The sequence below is a fragment of the Melospiza georgiana genome, chromosome 13 (genome assembly GCF_028018845.1).
Source record: "Melospiza georgiana isolate bMelGeo1 chromosome 13, bMelGeo1.pri, whole genome shotgun sequence".
NCBI lineage: Eukaryota > Metazoa > Chordata > Aves > Passeriformes > Passerellidae > Melospiza > Melospiza georgiana.
Window position 1 is genome coordinate 2,782,966 of NC_080442.1, and position 21,372 is coordinate 2,804,337.

The window sequence follows — 21,372 nt, forward strand, 5'->3', positions numbered from 1 at the left end:
GAGGGAGGCGACCCTTGGCCTGCGGGGCTGAGCGGGGCACGGTGGGACCGTGGGTCTCGGCCACCACCGGGGCCGCGCCCGGGGCAGCCCCGGCGCAGATCCCATCCCCGCCGGCGCTCAGAGCCCCTCAGGCGAAGCCGGCGGGGTCGCCGGCGGGCAGCGGCGGGACTTCTCCCCGGCTCAGCCCGGCCTGGCCCGGTCCGATCCGTCTCCTCAGGGAATGGGCGAGGGGGTATCGGTGTTTCCGCGCTCCCCTCAGTGCGGCGCCGCCGGCCGGGACAGGCCGAGGGCCAGCACCGGCTCGGCGGCGGCGGCGGGAGGGACGCGGTCCCGGCACCCTCCGGCCCCGAGGCCCTTCCCGGCCCCAGCCCCCCTCAGTGCCGGGTCCCCCCCGGCCCCGGAGCCCCCCGAGCCCCCCCGCTACCTGCGCGCGGCCCCGCGCGCCGCCGTCATGCCCCGCGCGCCCCGGCCTCCTCGCGCCGCCACGGCGCCCGCCCATTGGCCGCCCGTCGCCTTCCACCCCGCCCATTGGCCGCTCACTGCCGAGCCCCGCCCCCTTCCTTCCGCCCATTGGCTCCCACCGCCCAGTCCCGCCTCCGCCACACTGAGCACCGCGTCCCGCCCCCGCAGGCCCCGCCCACCGCCGTGAGGGCCGGAGCCTGGCGGGGTCCCGGCCCTTAAAGCGACCGCGGTACAGCCTCTTAAAGGGGCCGCGGCGGGCCAGCTCCGGGATTCCTCCGCTCCGGGCGGGGCTCAGGACGGGAGAAACCGGCCTGGATGTCAGCCAGGCCCCAGGTCCCCTGCTGGCTCTCTCCTCCAAGCACAGAAACCCCAGCTCCCACAGTTTCCCCCAGAAATGCCAGTAGAGCCCCCAGCCCTACTGACTCCTCCTCGGGCCCACTCCCCGCTCCAAAAGATGCCTCCTGCCCTGCCGTTGCCTCCCTTGAGCGCCTAACGCCTGTAGAGCCCCTCCACCCCTGCAAGCAGCCCCAACCCGAGCAAACTCCTCCACTGGCACCCCCTCAAACTGCAGCAATTCCCCCAGCTCCTACAGACCCCCACACCAGACCCTCCTAACACCCGCAGATCCCAGACCGAACAGCCCAAGCCCTGCAGACTCCTGCACCAGACCCCCACCCAGAACCCTCAGCACTTTCCCACCCTTGCAGCCCTCCCCAGCTCCTGCAGCCCTCACCAGATCTCCCCCTTCCCCTGCAGACCCCGCATGAACCCCCAAAGGAGCAGCTCAGCCCAGCAGGTGCTTCAGCTTTTCTTTATTGATGAACAGTTGTGCTCTCCACCCCAGGGCCCATCAGAGTGCTGGGTGAGGGGGGGGCTCTGGGGTGGTGGGGGAACATGACTAACACAGGAGACAACGCTGCAAGGGGAGCACGGGAAGCTCTGTGCATGGAGCCAACACCCTTCCCCTGCCCCCATTCCCCAAACAGCCAGCTCAGAAAGGCTGGATCTGCCTTGGATTGGGTCTGGAGAGGCATGTAGCCATTACAGGAGGGGGGAGTAGCAGCTTGCCTCGAGCAAGGAGGGGTCCAGCAGAACCGTTGACTAAACATTGCCTCTCCCCTTCCCCAAAACCCCACACCAGGGCCAGGAAAAGGGACATTTCACACTCTGAGCACAGTCACCAGGAAAGAGGAGTCCCAACAGCACGCAGGAACCTCCTACGCTGACTCCAACACACATCAAGGCAGGACTTTAACTACAGGGAGAGATTTTTAAAAAACTAAACACTTCAAGTATAATTTTTTTTAGTGATTTAAGGTCTCTTGCCCCTGCTGCTGCTGCACTGGGTGGTGTTTAGCAACCTACATCCACTCTAGGGACAAGGACGACAGCGCAAGCGATGGCTGGTCTACTGCAAGGGGAGACGGGGCAGTGGGGTGCTGGGAGGGGAGGGGCAGGGGGAGAAGGCCCGCTGGGCGCTCAGGGTACGGGCACCGCACGCATGGTGTTGGTGTAGCCAGAGCCGGGGCGCCAGCCCGTCAGCACGATCACCAGGTCGCCGCTCTTGAAGAACCCTCGAGCTTTGCCTAGGAGAGAAGAGGGAGGCGTCAGAGCCCAGTCCCACCCTGGCTCCTTCATCACCCACTCCCCGAGTCACTGAGGCTGCCTGTGCCACAGCAGCTGGGGCTCCAGGAGGGTATCAAACCCCCACCTTCCTGCTGCCCACCCATCTGACACCCTTTGCCTCTGCTCTGGGGTTCTTTGCGACAGAGCTTGAAATTCCAGAGCACGTGATTTGGAGGGGTGTAGGACAGAGACAGAGTCAGCCCCACTCCAGGCTTCCCTTGTCCCTCAGGAGTGCTGAGTGTCACTGGCCTATCACTCACCAATAAACCCAACCTGGGCTTCTGTTGAAAACTCCTTAAAAGGCAGCTGTGCCAAACCCACCACCCCATTTCCCAATCGGATGTGGTTCTGCTCACGCAACCACCGCCCGTTTCCCGTCCGGATCCAGTTACCACACAGGCAGCAAGTTCCTCTCTTCCCATCACCAGTGACCCCAAAGTACGACCCAGGTGCTCGGGGCCACCACCAGAGCCGTGCCCCAGGGCAGGGGGAGGGTGCCACTCACCAACATTCATGCCCAGGGCCACGCGCAGGTCCACGTCCTCGGCCCAGGCGTCCAGGGCGGGGTCTTTGCAGAGCACGGGGAAGATGCCGCGGTACAGGTGGGCCTGGCGCGCCGTCTGCTCATTGCGCGTGATGGCGATGATGGGGGCGCGCGGGCGGTACCGTGACACCAGGTGTGCCGACCTGCAGGGACAACAGCCACGCTGGGGCTCCACACGGCCACCGCTGCCTCCAGAGAGACACCGGGAATGGCCTGCAGGAGCACAGCAGCCCAAGGTCTGTCTGTCAGTTACCAGAGCTCCCCAAAACCTCTGGGGGATGTGACCAGACTGCACAAAAGCCACTCACCAACCAGCTTGATGCTCTGCTGGACTAGGCAATGGGGCAGACCACCACTGGCTGCCCCCACTGGTGGTGACAATCTCCTCACCTCCAAGTTTAGCAAGTGCCATCAGGGTGTTTTGGTCCCTGAACAAGCCTTTACTTGTCTCTGTTGCTACGTTAGGGTGGCGAGGTGCCATTTATTCTGGCCTCTGCAAGCAGGCCTTGGCATCTCAACAGGGGTCCCTGAAAGTTCCCTGTTTTGAGGAGCTCCCAGTTTTCAGGGTGGAAAGAGCCGGTGCCAGCAGCGCTGCCCAAAGCATGCCAAGGAGGAAGCCATCTGCCTCCCAGCCACCAACTAAAGCCAGCAAACGGCCAGTTCCTCCACACAGAGCTCTGCTCCTGCACCCCATGGGAAGCAAATGCAACAGAGGACAAAATTTAAACTGGGAAGTTGGGCACAAAGTCTTTAAAACACCTTAAAATAGCAGCAGCACAGCCTGGGCAGGGACTAGACTACAGCTTTTCTTTCTCTGAGCACTGCTGAGGAAGAGAATCTCCAAATGGATTCAACTGCAAGGCTATGGCATCTGCAGCTCTATCTTTCCAACAGACATGCTGGTGTCTCCACTTGCTTTTGCAGCCTCGTTTAGAGAAGCCAAGCTCAGCGACACTCAGATGCAAAGTTTGCTGCTGAAAGCAGGGGCCAGCAGACTGCTCCAAGCACCCAACCACACGTGCCAGCTCTCAGACAATCCTGCCCACACTATCCGAGCCGCCTTCCGTGAGATCCGGGAGATTCAGGTACTCACAAGAGTTAACCTAATCCACAGCTAAAAATATTCAAATATCAGAGTTCAAATCTCTTTAAGAAGGTCAAGTGTAAGGCTGGAACATTTGACCAAGAAACATTAGAAGCATGAGGACATCCAGAACTCCGTGCTTATAGTTCCCTCCTCATCTCTGCAGAAAATAATTTTCTGCTCAATATCATTTAAGCTGTACATTTTGGTGAAGGTTTCACCGATGGTCCACATCTTCAGGTACGTTTGCTGCACTACTGTTATGGTGAGAATCCAGTGTGAGAAATCCTGATTTCCTTCCAGAAAGCAGTCTGAGACTTATGGTCGGACGTGCTTTGGGAGCAGGCAGCCCAGGTCCTCTAGATGGAAGAGCTCATCCATGAGGCTCCAGCTCCCATTCCACAACTGGAAGAACGGGTCTCTGCTTGGCAGCTGTCACCGTTGCTGGACAGGAATCCCAAACTACATTGTTCCAGCACTCTTCACCTGCAGCCACTGAGCTCATCTGGTGCTTGCCAGATGCCTGTCTGTGCAGAGATTACCTGCAGGCAGGGGCAAGGAATCCTGGAAGAGGACATTTCCAACTCTCTCCATTTCCCTGCCTACCAATCACAGGCTGTGCAGTCCCTCTTCACCCCTCAGGCTCAGGCAAGCAGGGCTGATGACTGCAAAGTCTAGCAAGAGACCAATAATTTGGATGCTACTAGAAAAGGCCAAAGCCTTGATTTAAAAGAAAATAAATAGATTCTGCATCCACTGAACTTCTGCCTCACTGTTACATTGATGATTTCTTGCCAAGAAGTTTGAATTGAAGCTGCAACACTTATTTTCCCTTGGCTCTTCCAGCTGGCGCCGCTGCCCCTTGCAGCAGTGAGGGAGGCTGGGCTCGGAGCTGGTGCCACGCTGGCAGAGGCAGGCCGAGGACTCAGCGCAGGGATGTGTGTCCATCTCCCGAGGAACCACCACCGCAGGCACTGCCAGAACCTGACTCCACTGGTCTCTCAAAGCCACGGGATTCTCCTTCCCCCACCCTGTGACACAGCAGGCTCGACCTGGGGGCACCTGATCCCTCCTACCTTCCAGACTTGGTGAGGACAATAATGGCCCCGCTGCAGCACTTGAAGGACGCTTCCACAGCGCCAACTGCAGCGGCCTCGGTGGGGTCGCAGTTGAGGGGGGTCAGACGACGCAGTTCCTCAAACAACTGCCTGTGAAAGATGGCGGCTTCGGCCTCCCGGGCAATCTACAAGAGCAACACGCGTTCGGAGACAACACTCACGGCAGCGCTCGGGCACGGGGCAGGGCGAGGTGCTCCGGCACACAGTGCCACATCCGCACTGCCAGCCTGTGGCACTGCCATTAACCAGCGAGCTCAGGCTAAGCTCGCCCCAACAGCACGGCCCTGCAGAGGAACCACTCGATTCCCAAGGGTTGTTTTTCCAATGGTGGCACCTCGCCCTGTCAAGCCCACACTCAGGTGACACTCATGCCAACTGCCAGGCACTCTCGCTCTGCTCCTGCCTGCTGGGATCCCTCCCTGGCACAGGTCAGCTGACATGGCAGCGGTTACACAAGGTCGGCATGGGCAGTGAGCAGCTGGCCAAAGACTGCAGTGTTAGAGGGCAGCATGTTTAGCCACAGCAAGGGCTGGCCCAAGCCCCCTCTCTGAGCCCTACCTGCCGGACTCAGTCAGGACTAGCACGGCTGCAGCTAAGCCCTTAAAAGAGGCCTCCACGGCGCCCACCGCCATGGCATCGGCAGGGTCGCTGGTGTTAGCATTGAGCCGTAAAATTTCTTCAAACAGCTGTCGATGGAACATTGCGGCCTCAGCCTCGCGGGCGATCTGCAGGCCCGAGTGGGAGGGAAGGAGGAGAACAGAGGAAAGAAAAGAAGGAAAGATATACCACAGGAACATGAGATCATATTAACTTGCTTAATTGTCATAGTAGTGCATGCAAGAAGGCATTAAGGTGAAGCAGTGAAGCTTTTTGTCTCTCGGGTTTTCACTTTGCCAAATGTAAGCAGGCTAAAATTCACCGTACCATGGGACTGGCAGGCCCCAGTCACTGGGCAGGCTTTCTAAACACGGTATTTTAGTTGTATTTGGGAGTTCCAGCAGAGCAGGCAAACGTAAATTGCTTTTCAAGGAGCAGAAGAAGCCAGCTCAGAGCCAGACTGTGCTTTGTCATGGCTGCTCATGACTTCCCTGAGAGACTCTTATGCCACCTACCTGCCTGCCCATGCTCCTGCTTGCAATTTTGTAAGACAGAATATCTGGCTCCCTTTCCTAGGCTCCAACAGAGTGCTGCTGGAACAGTTTTCATGGAGCCAACATGCAAGTAACACATTTTAAATGTCACCCCTGAAGGTGGGAGACTGTTCTCTCAGTCTTGTTACATTTAGATTAACTTCAGGGTCCATGAAGACTTAGTTTAACTTCAGAGTCTATGAAAATTTGGCTTCCATGGAGAGCAAATAAAGATTTGGTTTGAGAGCCAACAAAGATTTATTTTAACTTGAGAGTCAATAAAGCTTCACATCCAAATGGGATACCGATTTCCTTTAGGTAATAGGGAAATAAACCAGAACAAGTCTTCCTTATAGGGCTGTCACAGATGTTGGGTGTTTGTACAGTGCCAGATATGGACAGATGAGAGGGACAGAGGCACAACTAAAGGCTTTGTGTTCTGGCTGAGCATTGGCAACAGGTTCAGCAACCTGTTCATCCCAGAATCCTGGGAATCATCATGTCTAATCATCTCAGAAAGCCTGACAACCTGATAAAGAAGGCTTGCAGAGACTACAAAAGCATGCAAAGGTTCATGATCTTCTCAAGGACAATTTCACCCAGTTACTCCACAAAGTGAACAGCTGCTACACAAAGCATGACAAGTTCGTGTTGAATTAGAGACTGATGTGCCATCACAGTGAAAGCTTCGCAGTTAGAAAAATCAGAATTTTGCCACTCTAGTGTTAATGAATTATTTTATGTGATGCTGGGAATTATCCCTTCCAGTTATCAGTTTAAGCCAAAGTAGTTAAGTATCTTAGCTCTAAAAATAACAGGACACAGGCAGCAGGCCGGAAAAGCAGGCCAGTGCCAACTTGTCCTAAAGCATATTGCTACTGCTGGATTTAGATAAAAGGGGAGTATTTGCATCACAACACTTACTCCAAATGCAGGAGCTGGAAGACTGGCAGTTTATTTTCAGCTCCTGGACAAAGGCAGCAGGTCCATGTAACACAGAGAGCAGATCTGATTTTAAGGGGAAGTCTGCACTCTCCACACGTTATGGAACGTGGGAACACAGGTGTCTGCTTTGACAGCAGCTGCAGAGGGGCACAGCAATCCTTAACTTCACCCCACAGCTGGATCTGCTCAGACAGGAATAGCTATAGAGGGTTTCCAGTTGGTGCACGGATGGGGATACCAGGGAGTGGGAGAAAGGAAAATGGAGAGGCTGTTTAAACCTTGGTCCCATCGGGCAGCATAGCATGGCCAGGCTGGGCTTTGAAGTGTGGATCCTGGAGTGGAATGGGATGGATGCCCACTCCCACCTACAGCAATCAGCCTGGCCAGTATTGAGAAGTTTGCTACTGCCCACTTCAGATGGTAACATCCACCTGCTCCAGCCATGCTGCAGATCCCCAGACCATGGTTACTCGGGACATTGTTGCTGGGCTTGACTAATGAGAATTGAATTAGCTCAGAGGAAAGATCCTCACTGTACTGCATGTGCTCCTACCACAAGAGTTGGCACCTTGCTGCCTGGAACATCTCACGCTTAGTCAATCTGTATTTCAATTTCTGCACAGTGTTAAAGCCTTCAGTGCTTCTCCAGGAGCCCTGGTGGAATGAACACCATGCCCAGGTCTAGAGGAAGAGGGAAGCACATGCAACAGATCCTCAAATCAGGCTACAGGTACAACACAACCTGCCCAGCCCAAAGAATTAATGCCAGGATGGAAACTCAGGTATAAGGTTTGCTGCAGCAAGTTCCCAAGTCTTGGTAGGCAGTTGATCTTTGTGATTTAAGGGTTGGAAAAGGAGGGAGAAGCTGTAAGGTGCACTAGTATTGGTTAGTGAAGTTAGTTAGTATTTGGCCTGCAAAGGAGCACCACTGCCCACTGATTGTAAGTTGTATTTTGCATTTGCCTCATGCAGAAAAACACCACTCCATATTGAGGCAAAAGATGTTTAGGTAACACACTGCAAACCAACACTGGCTGAGTTGAATAACCTATAGAAGCTGAATTGCAAATAAAACTGGTGAGAGTTAGAGCTTATGATGTGATTCACACTGTTGTGATTCACAGGACTGCTAACTGGGGAGCAGCAATGCCCACAGGTACTTGACATGAGGCTTATATCAGCTGAAACACGAACTTGAAGCAGAGCAGAGGTTTCTGGCAGTTCAGGCATGTAAAAATATGGTGCTGTCAGTACTCATGCAACAAACCCCCCAACCCCCAGCACACAGCAGGTGCTGAATGCAGCAGTGCTGTAAATCACCCTCAGGAGCCTCCCCACCCCCTCCCATGCAGGACTCAGCCAAAACCTTTCATTATCTATAGATAAACTGCTTAAAGCAGCTCCTTGACCATGCAGCAGTTTAAAGCACTTAATATGCCACTGCAATAGAACATTGGATGAAATTTCTATTGAGGTAAAGGCAAAAAAAAAATTAAAGTTTTATATCTCAGCATTACAGAGCAGCTCTCAGCTCTGCTTGGCAAGTTTGGAGCACACAAAGCGAGATTCCAAGCCCTCAGAACCATGTTTGTTCAAAAAAAAAAAATCACTCATAGCAGAGTGTGAGGAAAAAAATGGCTATTTTAGGCAGCCATTTGAGGAGCCAGCTGAGGTGGCCAAGAGCAATGGGTGTCCCTGTCCCCACAGGGCAGGCAGGCAGTACTCACAGCGTGCTGCATGCGCACGGCCTCCAGGGGATAGTCTCCCTTGGCAGTTTCCCCGGACAGCATGATGCAGTCGGCGCCGTCCAGCACGGCGTTGGCCACGTCGCTGCCCTCAGCGCGCGTCGGGCGAGGCTTCTTGATCATGCTCTCCAGCATCTGGGAGGGAACAAACCCACTGGGATGATCAACACTCTGCCACAGGAAGGGGCTGCGCTTCAATACTCCTTATGGCTTGGGCACACAGTGGGATGCAACCTCAGGAATCCAGTTCTCCAGGGGTATGGAACAGAAAGAGGGTCTGGCCCCTAAAGCAGCTTTGATCTCCATCAGTCAGGAAAACCGACTCCGTTTTATACCCATTCCACATTTACTCCTTTTCCAGGCAGATTTAAGCCACACAACATCCCAGACAAAAGACTCCCAACCTTCCACTTCTTCTTGGCCCAAGGAACTCAGAGCTCTTTAGAGCAGTGTGGCATTAGATGCATTTATGGAAAGCTCAAATCCAGTCACACATTCTCAAATTTGGGGATTATATCATCCAGAAATCATAAAGAGCAGAGTCTGCACCAATGAAGTCGCCTTCCCCCAACACAGGATTTCAAATGCTTTAGACAATACATACAGGGTAGTAAAATCAGAACAGTTAACTCCAACAGGTTCCTAAGCATCCCCACTTAAAGGAGTGGAAAAGGGGACAGCTTTCCATGAGGTGAGCACTTCTAACCCCTTTCCAACCCCAGTTCTGGCCAGCTCTCCTGTCTTCCTCAGGTGCTCAGCTTCCCCCCAGCTGGAGCTCACCACTTGTTTAAACACTATGTGCTTCACCCATGGGACATTGCCTCAGGCTGTGTTTCAGCTGCATTTCTGTAGCAATACAGGAAAAAGGAGCACATGCCACTGTAAATCCAGAAGCTTTTTTAATGATTACTCCCTAAAGAAGTCTTAATTTCCACAACCTGTGTGCAGAGCAAGGACAGTCAGGAAACCAATCCTCCCAGTGCTTGAGGACTGTGCAAGTGATCCCTATTCACTCCCAGAAAAAGGAGAAGGATCCTTTACTCAGTTCCTTCTGAAGTTCCAGTGTGGGTACATTTTCTAAGACACCTGGGAACCCCAGCAAACCTTCCCTGTCAGGCAGGGATGAGTTGTCATAAGATGCCAAGGAAAACCATGTGCCATTCTTCCCAGGAATTTGCAAGGTCAGCCCCAAAGGGCTCATTACCATGTGATGTTTTGAGGCATATAACCTTTGGCAAGAGGTCCCATAATCTAACTAGGAAAAGATCCCAAACACAGCAGTGCCTAAAAATATGAGCTTTCAGCTGTGAGCAAAACTTCTCTACATCTCACTCTTTAACCAATGCCATCAACCCATGGGTGTCCCAACATTCCCTCGTGGGCAGACTCTGGCAGCGAGGAGCCAAAGGTGGTGTTTCCAGTACCTGAGTGGCACAGATGATGGGTTTGCCAGCCCTGTTGCAGCGCCCAATCATCATCTTCTGGGCGAGGAAGACTTTTTCAGCTGGGATCTCGATTCCCAGGTCACCGCGGGCCACCATAATGCCATCGCTGGCCTCCATGATCTCATCAAACCTGACAGCGAGAGAAGAGCTGTGTTATCCCATTTGTACTGCAAAGCACCTTCCCATCTGTCTGTCCTCCTCTGAAAGGAGCACTCACACTTTTCATGGGCTCTTTGAGTTCTTGCAATGCCAAGGAAGGAGGAAGAAAACCAGAAGTAAGGCACAGCACATATTCAGTGCTACACAAAGCTGCCCTGCCTGAAGCTACAGAAAGGGAGTGTGAGTCGCTTTATTTCAGTGTGACAAACCCAAGCATCCCCTGCACAAAGCTCACCTGCGCACACCCTCATGGTTCTCGATCTTGCTGATGATTTTGATGTTCTTTCCCTTTTCCCCCAGCACCTTCCTGACAGCGTGGACATCAGCAGCCTTGCGGATGAAGGAAGCAAACACCATATCCACGTTCTGCTCCACACCGAATTTCAGGTCCTGAATGTCCTTTTCAGAGACGGCGGGCAGGTCGACGGCAGCGCCGGGCAGGTTCACGCCCTTCTTGCTGCCGAGCATGCCACCATTCTCAATCTCTGTCATGACATAGTCCTTCCCTGGAACACAGGTTCCCATGGTCAGTGTTTACAGGACAGCTCCTGCTACCAACTCCCACACAGCTCCCTGCCTGGGAACTGCGGTGTCAACAGCGGCACACGCGATAAAAAGCACATCCCATCCCTTCAGAGCATTCCTGTATCACACAGGCTTGCAGCTTATCCTTGGGAACACAATAGATTGGTCTAAAACAACTTCCACGCTGTTCCTGGATAAGATAGCAGCTGTTCCCTGCAGGAGGTTGGGATTGCCTCCCCCAAGAAAAGCTGGCAGGCTGCAATTTTGCACACAAAGCCCTGCAACACCAAAGCCTTGCCTCCCACTCCCTACATGCTCACAGACTGAGAGGCTTGAGGCTACAGCAGTTTAGGCAGCACTATAAAGGGAGTATTATGGAAGTAACCTTACCTCTACATTGCCAGTTAAAACTAGTTCTGTCTCTTAACTACAAAACCCAGGGCCTGTGCTGTAAAACCAGTTAAAGCCTTCATTAAGAGCATGAATTAGTCTGGCTGATCATGAATAGTGGTATGGCCCTACCATACATTCCCCTTTGAAGATGGGGTTTAGATGCCAGCCTGGTGAAACTCAGCTGAAGTTAAATTTTGGAAAGTTCCTACACTTGAGATAGAGAAATTTAGCAAAGTCTCACTAAACCATCAAGAACCATGTTCTCCTTTCTACAACTGCAAACTATGTAACAGTTACTGGAGGGAAATCACAAATATGTCCTGAGGAACACACAAATAGGCAGAGTTAAAATGGCTGTTACCCACCTTTCTCCTTAACCACCAAAGAAATCAGACCATCATCCACATAGACTTTGCTGCCAACTTCTACAACTTTGATGAGATTCTTGTAGTCCACCCAGAGTGTGTTCTCATCACAGTTCTCCATGAAGGCATCGTCCAGGGTCACTTTGAGCTGTGCACCCTTCTTCAGCTCCACTTCTGCTGTGCCACTCTGTGTGACAACAACACCAGTAAAAACCAGTACACCACCACCTCGCAGCCCACAGCAATCTGTCAGAACTTTTGGGAGGTGGTTTGTTACCTCACTTCCTATGATATTTTTTTGTTTGAAAATGGCCACAGGTTCAACACAGTATTGAGTCTGTGTGGTGAAAAAAGTGTGATAAAAAAAAAGCAGCTTACTCCCTTAATGAGTCCAGTTCTGATTTCAGGTCCCTTGGTGTCCAGTGCAATGGCCACAGGTCTGTAGGCGATGGGATCAGAGGCAAAGCTTTCTGCAGCTTCTCGCACATTCTTGATTGTGCCCTCATGATACTGACAAGAAAAGAAAAGAGATGGAAATGTTAAAGCTGGTCCTACTTGGCTGCTTACAGAAAAGATCCCAGTGCACCCCAGAGGCTGCTCAAGCTGACTGTTCTGCTCCAAGTCTCAGTTCTACCTTCAAAATTGAACCCAGACAAAGCTTCCTGTAATAGTGCAAGGATACATGGGCTTTCCTGCCATGGAGTCTGGAAGTTATCTGGTGTGCCCTCAGCTCTAACTCCAGAAGGACAACCCAAGGAGACAATCCCAAGGTCTGGCTGAAGTGATTTTTCATGAGGACACACACCTGCCAATTGAAGGTGGCTCACCAACCAAAAGGCCTTTAGGAGCAACTTTTCCAAAAGCTTACCTGAACACCTGCCTATTGAACATAGCAGAATATTCACAGCACCAGCAGCTGGATAACTGTGTGCATTTAAAGAGACCTGAGGGCAGAAGAATGTCACAGTGCCACACATGGCTGTGCTCCTCCTCCCATCAGAGCAAGGGAAGATGCCTCTCCACACTGCTAGCTCCCACACACACTTCCAGCCTGACCCACTATCAGCCCTGCAGGTGGACAGGCTTTTCACTCTTTGGTCTGAATTCCCACAGATAAAGGACTTGCTAAAAGAAGGTTATCCATGTAAATATTTACAGTTTATTCTCGGAGTCAAAGCAAACACAGACAGCCAAAATAGTCCAGCACCACACACCTGGCTTCCAAACCTTGTTTGAGAGATAAATGCTTTGATAAATGATAAATGCTGCCAGTTTTAAGATAGTTTTGTGACAAAACCCATGCCAACTCCCTCAAATATGCTACAGATGGCCAAGAGATCAATTTACTTTCCTTGTTTAAATAACACTAAGAGATAACCTCAACTACTTACAACTAGTAAGAGTTGTGTAACACTTGACAGGCTCTAGCAGATAACAAATACCCTTTCCTCTCCGTGCCACATGAACTGATGGAGTTTGACCTGACTCACCCCGAACACTCGCTTCCCTCGTGTCACTCACTCACCCCAACATGAGCCCTCCACACTGACTCCAGTATCTCAGGGATGATAAGCCAGCACCAGGAAGGCTGGACTGGAAAAAGCCATGCTGAAGTTCACATGTGTGCCCTTACCCAGAAATACCTAACAGCTGATAACTCTTTATAGCAGGAAAATGAGTCAGTTTATTGACAGTGTGCAATGTGGGATTGAGTCGGCCTTGACCCTTCCAGGGACAGCAGCTGGGGTGGATGCAGCACAGAAAGCATGCCCTGACAGTGCCACAACACTTATCTGAACACAATCATCTGAGATTTCCATTTTAGTTTGATAACCGGCTCCTAGGGAGCCTGACTTTCTGAAGAGTTACATGCAGAACAGGAATGCAGGCAGAACTGGAGGTAAAAGTCATTTTTAGTCCATGTAAAAGGGAGTCAAGTGGGTGCCAAAGCACCTCTTGTAAAGCTCAGGCCCTGGTAAATGCTTTGGGGTGGACACAAGAACTGAAGCACCTGTGACAGATGGAAGCTCTTTGGGCCTTGGCTGGAAATGAGGGCATTCTGGAGGAGCCAGGATGGGACACAAGCTCAGGACTGGCTATGGCTGATGGTCACACTCTGCAGATGACAGCCACCCCAGAGCCTGCAGTCAGCTTTGTTGGTGTGGAAAGTGTGATTAGACCTCACACAAAGCAGGAAGAATAAAGACCTCAGCCAGTTCACAGACCACAGCAACTGGGCAGTAACAGTGTCAGAATTCCCAGTTTCAGCCTGGCCACCAAGTCCCTGCTGTGTCACCTGGCCCAAGAGCCACCCAGCTGCTGGATTTGCCTCCTGGGATGCAGTTACTCCACACTACTCTTTCTCCAGGCTGATTTCCCAACTGCAAGACAAGCACTGACACTATCCCAGGGTGGTTAGTCAAGGTCTGATGGTTGCCCCCAGTTAAGTATCAGCCCTTTTGATCCTGACACTGCCCTGTGCTCATTAAAGGCTACCAGGGTGAGAGGCCAAGCTGTTGCATACCACAAGGCTCATGGGTCACTAAGTAAAGCCACCTACAGCTGCTACTGGGTGACATTTTGAAAGTTGGAAAGCAGCCAGGGTCAAAAAAAACCCCAAAAAACCTCAGCAGAATGGGATCCTCAGCTCCTCCAGTATCACTGAGGGTGTCAGCTATTTATAGCAATAAGGGCTTGACTGCCATGGAGTGTTGATTTCTTCTGACCTTATTTTTCTGAGCTCACCACACCATGTCCCAAGCTCCACGGTGGGACCTTCCAGAGTGCCAGGAATGCATCTGGAGCAGCTGGTGAGCCAGAAAACCCAGGGGCCCATTCTTCCTACTGAGCACAGTAATTACTTCAAATCACCAATAACAGATGCCTTTTGATCAGGGTTATTCACGCATCACCTGCGTGCAAAATCCCCAGCAATGCAACAAAAAGTGAGATTAACTGATAGTGTGACCTCCTGCAGAGGTGAAAACAGGGACAGGTCTTCTCAGCTTCTGCTGCTCACCAGGAAGCAGCAGCTCTGGGAACAGCAGGGTATGAGGAAGAACTCAAGGATTTCATGGCAAGAAGTGGGCACACAGTGTCAAATACCAGTTACCTGGCTCGCTGCTACAGGGCAGGGTGTGGAATTGAATTGCTTTCAAAATGGCTCACAAAATACACTTCACTGTTATCAACAGTGACGCAGGCTCGGTATGTACAACCAGCATGCCTTCCCAAAAGCAGCTATTTGACCTTCCCACACCAGGGATGGTCTGGATGAAGCTGGATTTCCCTCCTCCCTAAGGACAGGCTCAGCACACACACAGAGGCTGTAGCAGCTCAGACCACACCCTCACCTCATGGGTGCCGTGAGAGAAGTTGAGGCGGGCAACGTTCATTCCAGCTTTAATCATTTCCTTCAGCTTGTCCACAGAGCGGGAGGCCGGGCCTAGGAGGAAGAAACAGATTGAACATTAACTTTAGAAAAATAATGAGGTAACCCACACAGAGCACGCTGTTTAATGTGGAAGAGAAAAGGTAAATGGATACAGCATTGCTCAGCGCTGCAGCAGCAAATATTGTTTTAACTTGCCCACGGAGTGCAGCAGAACCCAAGCGATTCCCATTTCCCTGGATACTGGATTCACTCCCAGCAGTAACACAGGTTAGGCAAACATGGGAAAGTCATGTTCCTTCACCACACAAGATCAGCCCTGGCAAGGGATGAAAGTCAGATCCTTCTCACAATTTCCCTCCTAAGTTTCACCAGGGTGTGGGCTCCTAGCTGCAATTCCCTCCTGTCTAGGAATAGCTTACCAATGGTGCAGATGATGCCGGTGTTCCTGGCAATGGTCGGCTCCGAGTCGATGTCCAGGCGGCACATGTGCTCCAGGAAGGTGTCTGCCATGGCAGCATGCAGCTGCTGGGTCTGGATGGCCCCTGCATTGTGGTGCTTCGACATGGTTGCTAGATTCCTGTGTCTGGAAGGGAAGAAAACGGTGCCAGGTTTGGGAATCACCCACCCCAAACTGCCCATCAAGCAGAGACACCAAGACAACAATGTGATGAATGGAGGTAACAAGAAAGCTGCTACTGGGTCAAACTATCTTTATGTTCCTATTTGAGAATCCTAACAGGCAAGGCACATTTCTATTTCCATGTCATCCCCCACATGGACCGCCCAAAGCTCACCTGCCTTCTATGCAGATGTTCCCTTCATAGCTTCTCTTCATTGCCAGTCTTCCCTTGGAGCTACACAACGCAACAAAATTCAAGCACTTGAGTGCACAGGCAGAGGTTCTGCCTCCTCCCTCCCAGCTCTCCACTCATTCCTCCGACAGGCCTCAACTGCACGTCCCATCCCACACGGGACCGGGGCAGCTCGGCGCTGGCGTGACTGCAGCACGCCCAGACAGGGGCAGCCTCCTGCCCAGGAGCACCTAATCACAGCAAAGTCCACATAAGCCTAAACCCATCCTCTAAGCCTGGACAAGCAAGCAGACTTGAGTTGATTGGACACAACACTTTGGCAGAGAACACATAAAGGACTGAAGATTTAAGACACTCAAGGCCCCTCTTTGACCGAAGATGCTGCAGGTCTCCCCCACCTCCTGCACTCCCCTTCACCTACAGCACCAAAATTTATCATCGGGTTTAAAACTGGTCATATTTTTCAACATTTGGATTAAAAAACCTCTCTGAACTCAGGCTGTTTGCTCCTGAGAGCTTCCACAACAGCAGGACCAGCCTATTCTTTGGGAACCAACCTATCCTTTAAAGACAAAGCTGAGCTGAAGGTTAACAGTCCACTGGGATGGGAGTACATTCATTTCACAGCAGTGCTGGTGCCCCAGGCATTTCTAATTGCAATAATTTTGTTCTCAAGTAATAATGGCAGCTCAATGCTTTGTCTCTTGGACCTGCCCAGGCTAAAATCTCAGCACTACAAAAGCCTCTGGTAAAAGAGTGATGCAAGGTGATGGCTACTGGCATGGGCAGATCACTCATTGTTTTTGTCTTTAAAGATTGGTTTAGTTTCAAACACTGTGCCCTGGGCACACAGGTGAGACTCAGAGCAGGCATGAGCAGCCCTCATCTCCAAGATGTGCTTACAGAAACATGGGCTGGGCCCAGCTAAAAGCTGGGACAGAGCAGGAATAGAGCTGAGCTTTTGTTCTGCCCACCAATAAACCACAGAATGGTGTGAGGGGCACACACCAGCCAGCTCAGCAGATCCAGCTTTGACACAGAGGCACCAACAAAGCCAAACCCTGTGGCAGAGCCGGCAGCAGTGAGCGCAGTGAAGGGCAGAGCAAGCCCTGCCAGCCTGCTCGCGATGCTCCTCCCCTGCTCCGCAGCCCTTCCTCACGTACGTGCAGATCCTCTCGCAGGCAGCCCTGACTCACCCTCGCCGCGCTGCCATGCGCCACACAGCAGCCAGGCCAGCAAAAACCATAATTTGACCTGGCAAAGCTTTTTCTCCCTCAGCCCTGCCAAAAGCTGCTGATTCACTGGAGTCACTACAAGAAGGTCTGCCCACATAAAAAGCCCAACAAAGTCTTATTATTATAGGAAAACCCTCTGGTCAGTTCTAAAACATTGTGTTTCAGCCCTCTAACACTTGCTGCTTCACCCTCCAGTGTCACTTTCCTTAGATGCCAAAAAAAACAAGCTTTTGCTGGGAAATCACCTCCACGCACAGGCAATCGGGTTTGCATGGCTTCTAGGAACAAGAGGAATACTGAACAAGGTATCCCAACAAGGAAACTGCAGCCAGAGCACAATTTGGAAGTTTATAAAAAATAGTCATGTGAATTCTCCCTTCCTCATGGAAATCCCCCACCCACTCATGTCATTTGCAAATATAATTTTAACACCCTTGAAGTCTTTATAAAGAGAAAGGAAAAGTTCACTTCCCAGCCAGTATCCCCTTCACAGGATTTTCTAGCAGTTCAGAAGGCTCAGAAAAATTGACCGCAGACACAGTGACCTTGTCCAGGGGCGAGAGCAGAGACGCAGGAGCCAGAAAATATCCCAAACACCCATCTGTCCACAGCACCATGCCCACGACCACCAAGAGCCTTTTCAATACTCCCTCCTGCCTTCCACCACCGTGCATTTACAAAGCATCGACTGAATTTTACTGGAATGACCGGTCTCATATTTATAACAGGAATGTCTGGCATTTCCCACTACTCTGCTTTTTTTAACATCAAACACAGGAGCAAGGACTTTAAGGACACCAGAAAACACGGAGCACTCAGTCTGGGCAGATTGAGGAAGGGCGGGTGAGCAATATCCTACAATGCCTGAATGTCTCCAGCACTGAATAAACCTGAATTCATTCCTCAAGGAGTAACGATTAAATCCCAAAAATTATTACTTGGCATGCCCATGCTTCAGGCAGAGTGTCCCAATGATGTCTGGTATCTCCCCAGCTTCTGAATATTCCAGACTGAGCCATCTGAGGTCGGGACCGGTTTTTGCTGTAGCCAGGTGAGTAACTCCAGCCAGCTGACCCCATGGGTCAGAGAGAAAGCCTAAAATCACGGTCTCTCTGGATATGCCCCTTGGGGATGGGGAAAGGAGAGGGAGCAGCAATCCCCACCCAGGCAATCCCCACCCAGGGCCAAGCCTTTGCTGTTAGCGGTGACAAAGGGAAGTACAAACTGCAGCAGGGGCTGTCCCCAGGCCACAGGCAGAGCTGTGTCACTGCCTGCAGGGACTCCAGCCAGGAGGCTCCCAGGGGGCCATGATTCGGGATTTACTAGTCAGCCTCACTTACACAACACACAGATGCTGCAGAACAAGGCTGCTCGTGCCCAGTGACCCAGCCCAGAGGCAGAAATGGTTTGAGTTAGTGCTCAGGACAGGGTTATGAAACCAGGCAGGCCTTTAGATTCCCAAAAGAAGCCTAGAAAAACATCAGCTTTGCTCATTCCAGACGCTGAAGGCACTCAACAACAGAGAAATGCAGCTCTGCAGAGCAGCAGGTTTTTACCCCGGCCTGGCATCCCCTCTCCCAGGGAGGAGGACAGCACATTCCTGCCAGGCAGCTGGTGCCAGAGGTGTCTCGCCGTTACATAAGGACAAAATGGCCACCCCAAAATTCCACCCCTTTTCTGCAAGCCTGGATGGAACCCAGGAGCCACCACCTGCTCCTGGCTGGCCGATGCTCTCCCCAGCATTGAGCTGCGGATCCACGGGAGGAGAGACCCACAACGGAGACGCCTCTCCAGCTTTTTGGCAAAGGAGAACAGGAAGATCAGGCTGGCTCTGGCACCTTCCCCGTGTGCTGCTGGCTCAGCCGGGCCTCTGCTGAGCTGCCCTCCCTGGAAAGCTTAACTAAAAAAAATAAGAGGAGGTGGCAAGCATCGGATGTTTGGTGACGAGAAAGACTTATCTGATCTCGAGGGTATTTGTAGGACACACCTACAGGCTTAACCTTGCAGAGGACAAGGAGCCCTTCAGCTTGGCAAGAAGCACCTGGCTGCCTTCAGGCAAGCTGCAAAAACCTGCTTTACAGGATAAAAGAAAGCTTGGGGGTTTTCTTTTCACATTTAACCAGGCAGAAGTGTGGACCCCTGCTGCTGCATCCCCACTCCAGGATGGCGATTGCTGCACGTGGCAGCGCCCCGGTACTGCAGCCCCATTCCCTACGTGCCATCCATCACCGCCCGCTGCGGCTCCATCTTCCCCCGGCAGAGCAAGGGCCAGGCGGCAGATAAAGGACCGAGCACGTGCTCCAGCCGGCCTGGCAAACGTCTCATTCCCTTCAAATTAAATTATCAACTTGTTGGGTGGAAAGGGAATTAAGGCCGGCGGTGGATCACTACGGCTAACAGCAATAAATAAAGGTTTTAATAACAGCTTTAGATAGATAAAACAGTATGTAATATTAAAAAAAAAATAAAACAAAAACGCAGGCTGCTGCAGACTCTCCAAGCTCTTTATCTAGTGCAAGTGAAGTTTCTCAGAAGGGTTTCAAAGGCAGAAGTCCCCGGTTCAAGCACGTGGCTCACAGCAGCGCTTCCTGCCTAGCACAAAAACCTTCTGCTTAATCCGGTGATGGGCTGGAAACCTGCTGGCACCAGTACAGACCATTAACCCATCGAACTCCTTTATATTAGCTAGAATTCTGCTCTATAAGCAGGCATAAAATTACACTCTGTAGTGGTTTTTTTGTTTTGTTTTTGGGTTGTTTTTTTGGGTTTTTGGTTTGTTTTTTTTTTATTAAGCACTTGTAATTGCACAAGTTTCTGGACATGTCTGAGTAATCAAAAATTTGTCATTGCACCTTTGAGCCAAGGCAAGTCACGATGAGCAGCAGGAAAATTAACGTGACAAAAACCTTCACAAAACACTGATTTTTTTTTTTTTTTTTTTTTTTTTGTTAACCTGGGCCTCTCTGATACCCAACTGCCTTATCAGAACAAAAGCAGGTTTTCAGAGATTGCCGTCTACTTTTAGTACTCTGAGGAGACAGTCGGGAGGTTGCCATTGTCCGCCGACAAAAGCGCTATTCATGCCTTGGTAGCTCTGCAAAGGGGGTTTAAACACGTTTGAAAGGTTTTCACACTGCAAGAAAACGATCTAAATCAACTAGATGTGTTTAAGCCGGCACAATTACGGGAGAAGATCAATTCTGAAGGGGCCTCGTCTTCCCGCGGAGGGGGGCCGGCAAGAGGCTGCAGCATCAGTGGTGGGTGCAGTGAGCCGGGCGCTGATTTAAGCTGATGCCCTTTGGGGAACTGCCGGCTCTTACGTGAGTGCGGGCACGGGGGGGGAGGCGGCCCAGCGCTCGCTCCGTCTGCCTCTGACTCAGCCTCCCAGCGGCTCCTCCCGCACTGCCCGGCCCGGCCGGCAGCCGCAGCGGCGCCGTGCGCTCCGCTTAACGGCACGGCCGCCGGGCTCCCCGCTCCTGCGTGCCCCCCACTTCATTCACCCGGGCCCTCGCACCCCAGACCGGACCCCCGCCGCCCCCTCCCCCGTGCGCGGAGCGGCCGTTTCCCGGTGTGGGCCGTGGGGAGATGCTCGGAGCGGGCGTTCCCCGGCGCGGAATCAGAAGGGATGCTCGGAGCGGGCGCTCGCCAGTGCCGGGTCACGGGGGGATGCTCGGGAAGGGCGTGCCCGGTGCGGGATCTCGGGGAGATGCTCGAGGGGGCAGAGATGGGGACGCGGGGCCGGGGCTGCCGGCAGCCACGTGCGCGGCGCCGCGACCCCCCGCGCGCCCCCTCCTCAACCGTCCCGCAGGGCGCGCGCCCCCTCCCCTCAACCGCCGCCCGGTGGGACCCTCACCCGGCAGCGGAAACTTAGGCATAACGGCGGTACCGGCGCGGCCGGCCCCACCGCTCGCAGCCCCGCAGGGCGCCGTTACCTACCGCCGTTGGGTCACGCCGCTACCTCGTCCTTTCACTCGGAGCGCCGCCGCCGCTCTGAGCGCCGCCCCCACACGCTCCGTCAAAGTAATCCCGGCTGGTCGAAGCACCGCCCCCCTCATATCCCTCCGCCGCCCGCCCTGCCGGGGCCGGAGCCCGCTCGGCAAGGGCGGGGCGCCGGAGCTACTTTCGGGAGCGGACGCACAAACCAGCAGGGGGAGGCTCTGAGTCACAGCACGCGCTCGGCCGGCCAATGAGGAAGCGGCGCAGCCGCCGCGCGCGAGGACGGAGAGTGCTCGCCGCCTTAAAGGGGCCGTGGCCCGCAACTCACTGGCACCCCCAAGTCACACTGACACCCCCAACTCACACTGGCACCCCCCAACTTAAACCGAGCCCCCAACTCACACCGAGCCCTCCGATAAACACCGAGCCCCTCAACTCACACTGACACTCCCAG

General features: G+C 52.8%; 1 protein-coding gene across 3 annotated transcripts; it reads right to left on the bottom strand.

The window, feature by feature from the left end:
• Positions 1-1,259: 1,259 nt before the first annotated feature.
• On the bottom strand, positions 1,260-21,024 carry PKM (pyruvate kinase M1/2). 3 transcript variants are annotated; one of them, XM_058033129.1, is made up of 11 exons: positions 20,919-21,024; positions 15,355-15,518; positions 14,895-14,986; positions 11,920-12,051; positions 11,542-11,728; positions 10,494-10,764; positions 10,079-10,229; positions 8,637-8,789; positions 5,393-5,559; positions 2,594-2,775; positions 1,260-2,048 (listed from the first exon to the last, which is right to left on the bottom strand). In XM_058033129.1, exons 2-11 carry the CDS (start codon positions 15,497-15,499, stop codon positions 1,942-1,944), a joined length of 1,587 nt encoding a protein of 528 aa, XP_057889112.1. In that variant the 5' UTR covers positions 15,500-15,518; positions 20,919-21,024; the 3' UTR covers positions 1,260-1,941. The 3 variants fall into 3 exon arrangements, with proteins under 3 accessions (XP_057889112.1, XP_057889111.1, XP_057889110.1); XM_058033128.1 differs by lacking the exons at positions 5,393-5,559; positions 20,919-21,024 and adding exons at positions 4,793-4,959; positions 15,730-15,785; XM_058033127.1 differs by lacking the exon at positions 20,919-21,024 and adding an exon at positions 15,730-15,785.
• Between the last annotated feature and the right edge of the window lie 348 nt (positions 21,025-21,372).

Coding starts and splice junctions, on each gene's coding strand:
- PKM (XM_058033128.1), bottom strand. CDS start 15,770: ATGAAGAGAAGCTATGAAGGGAACATCTGCATAGAAGGCAG. Junction 10,230..10,493: donor AACCATGAGGGTGTGCGCAG/GTGAGCTTTGTG, acceptor TCTCGCTGTCAG/GTTTGATGAGATCATGGAGG. Junction 4,960..8,636: donor CCGTGCGCATGCAGCACGCT/GTGAGTACTGCC, acceptor TTGCTCTTGTAG/ATTGCCCGGGAGGCCGAAGC.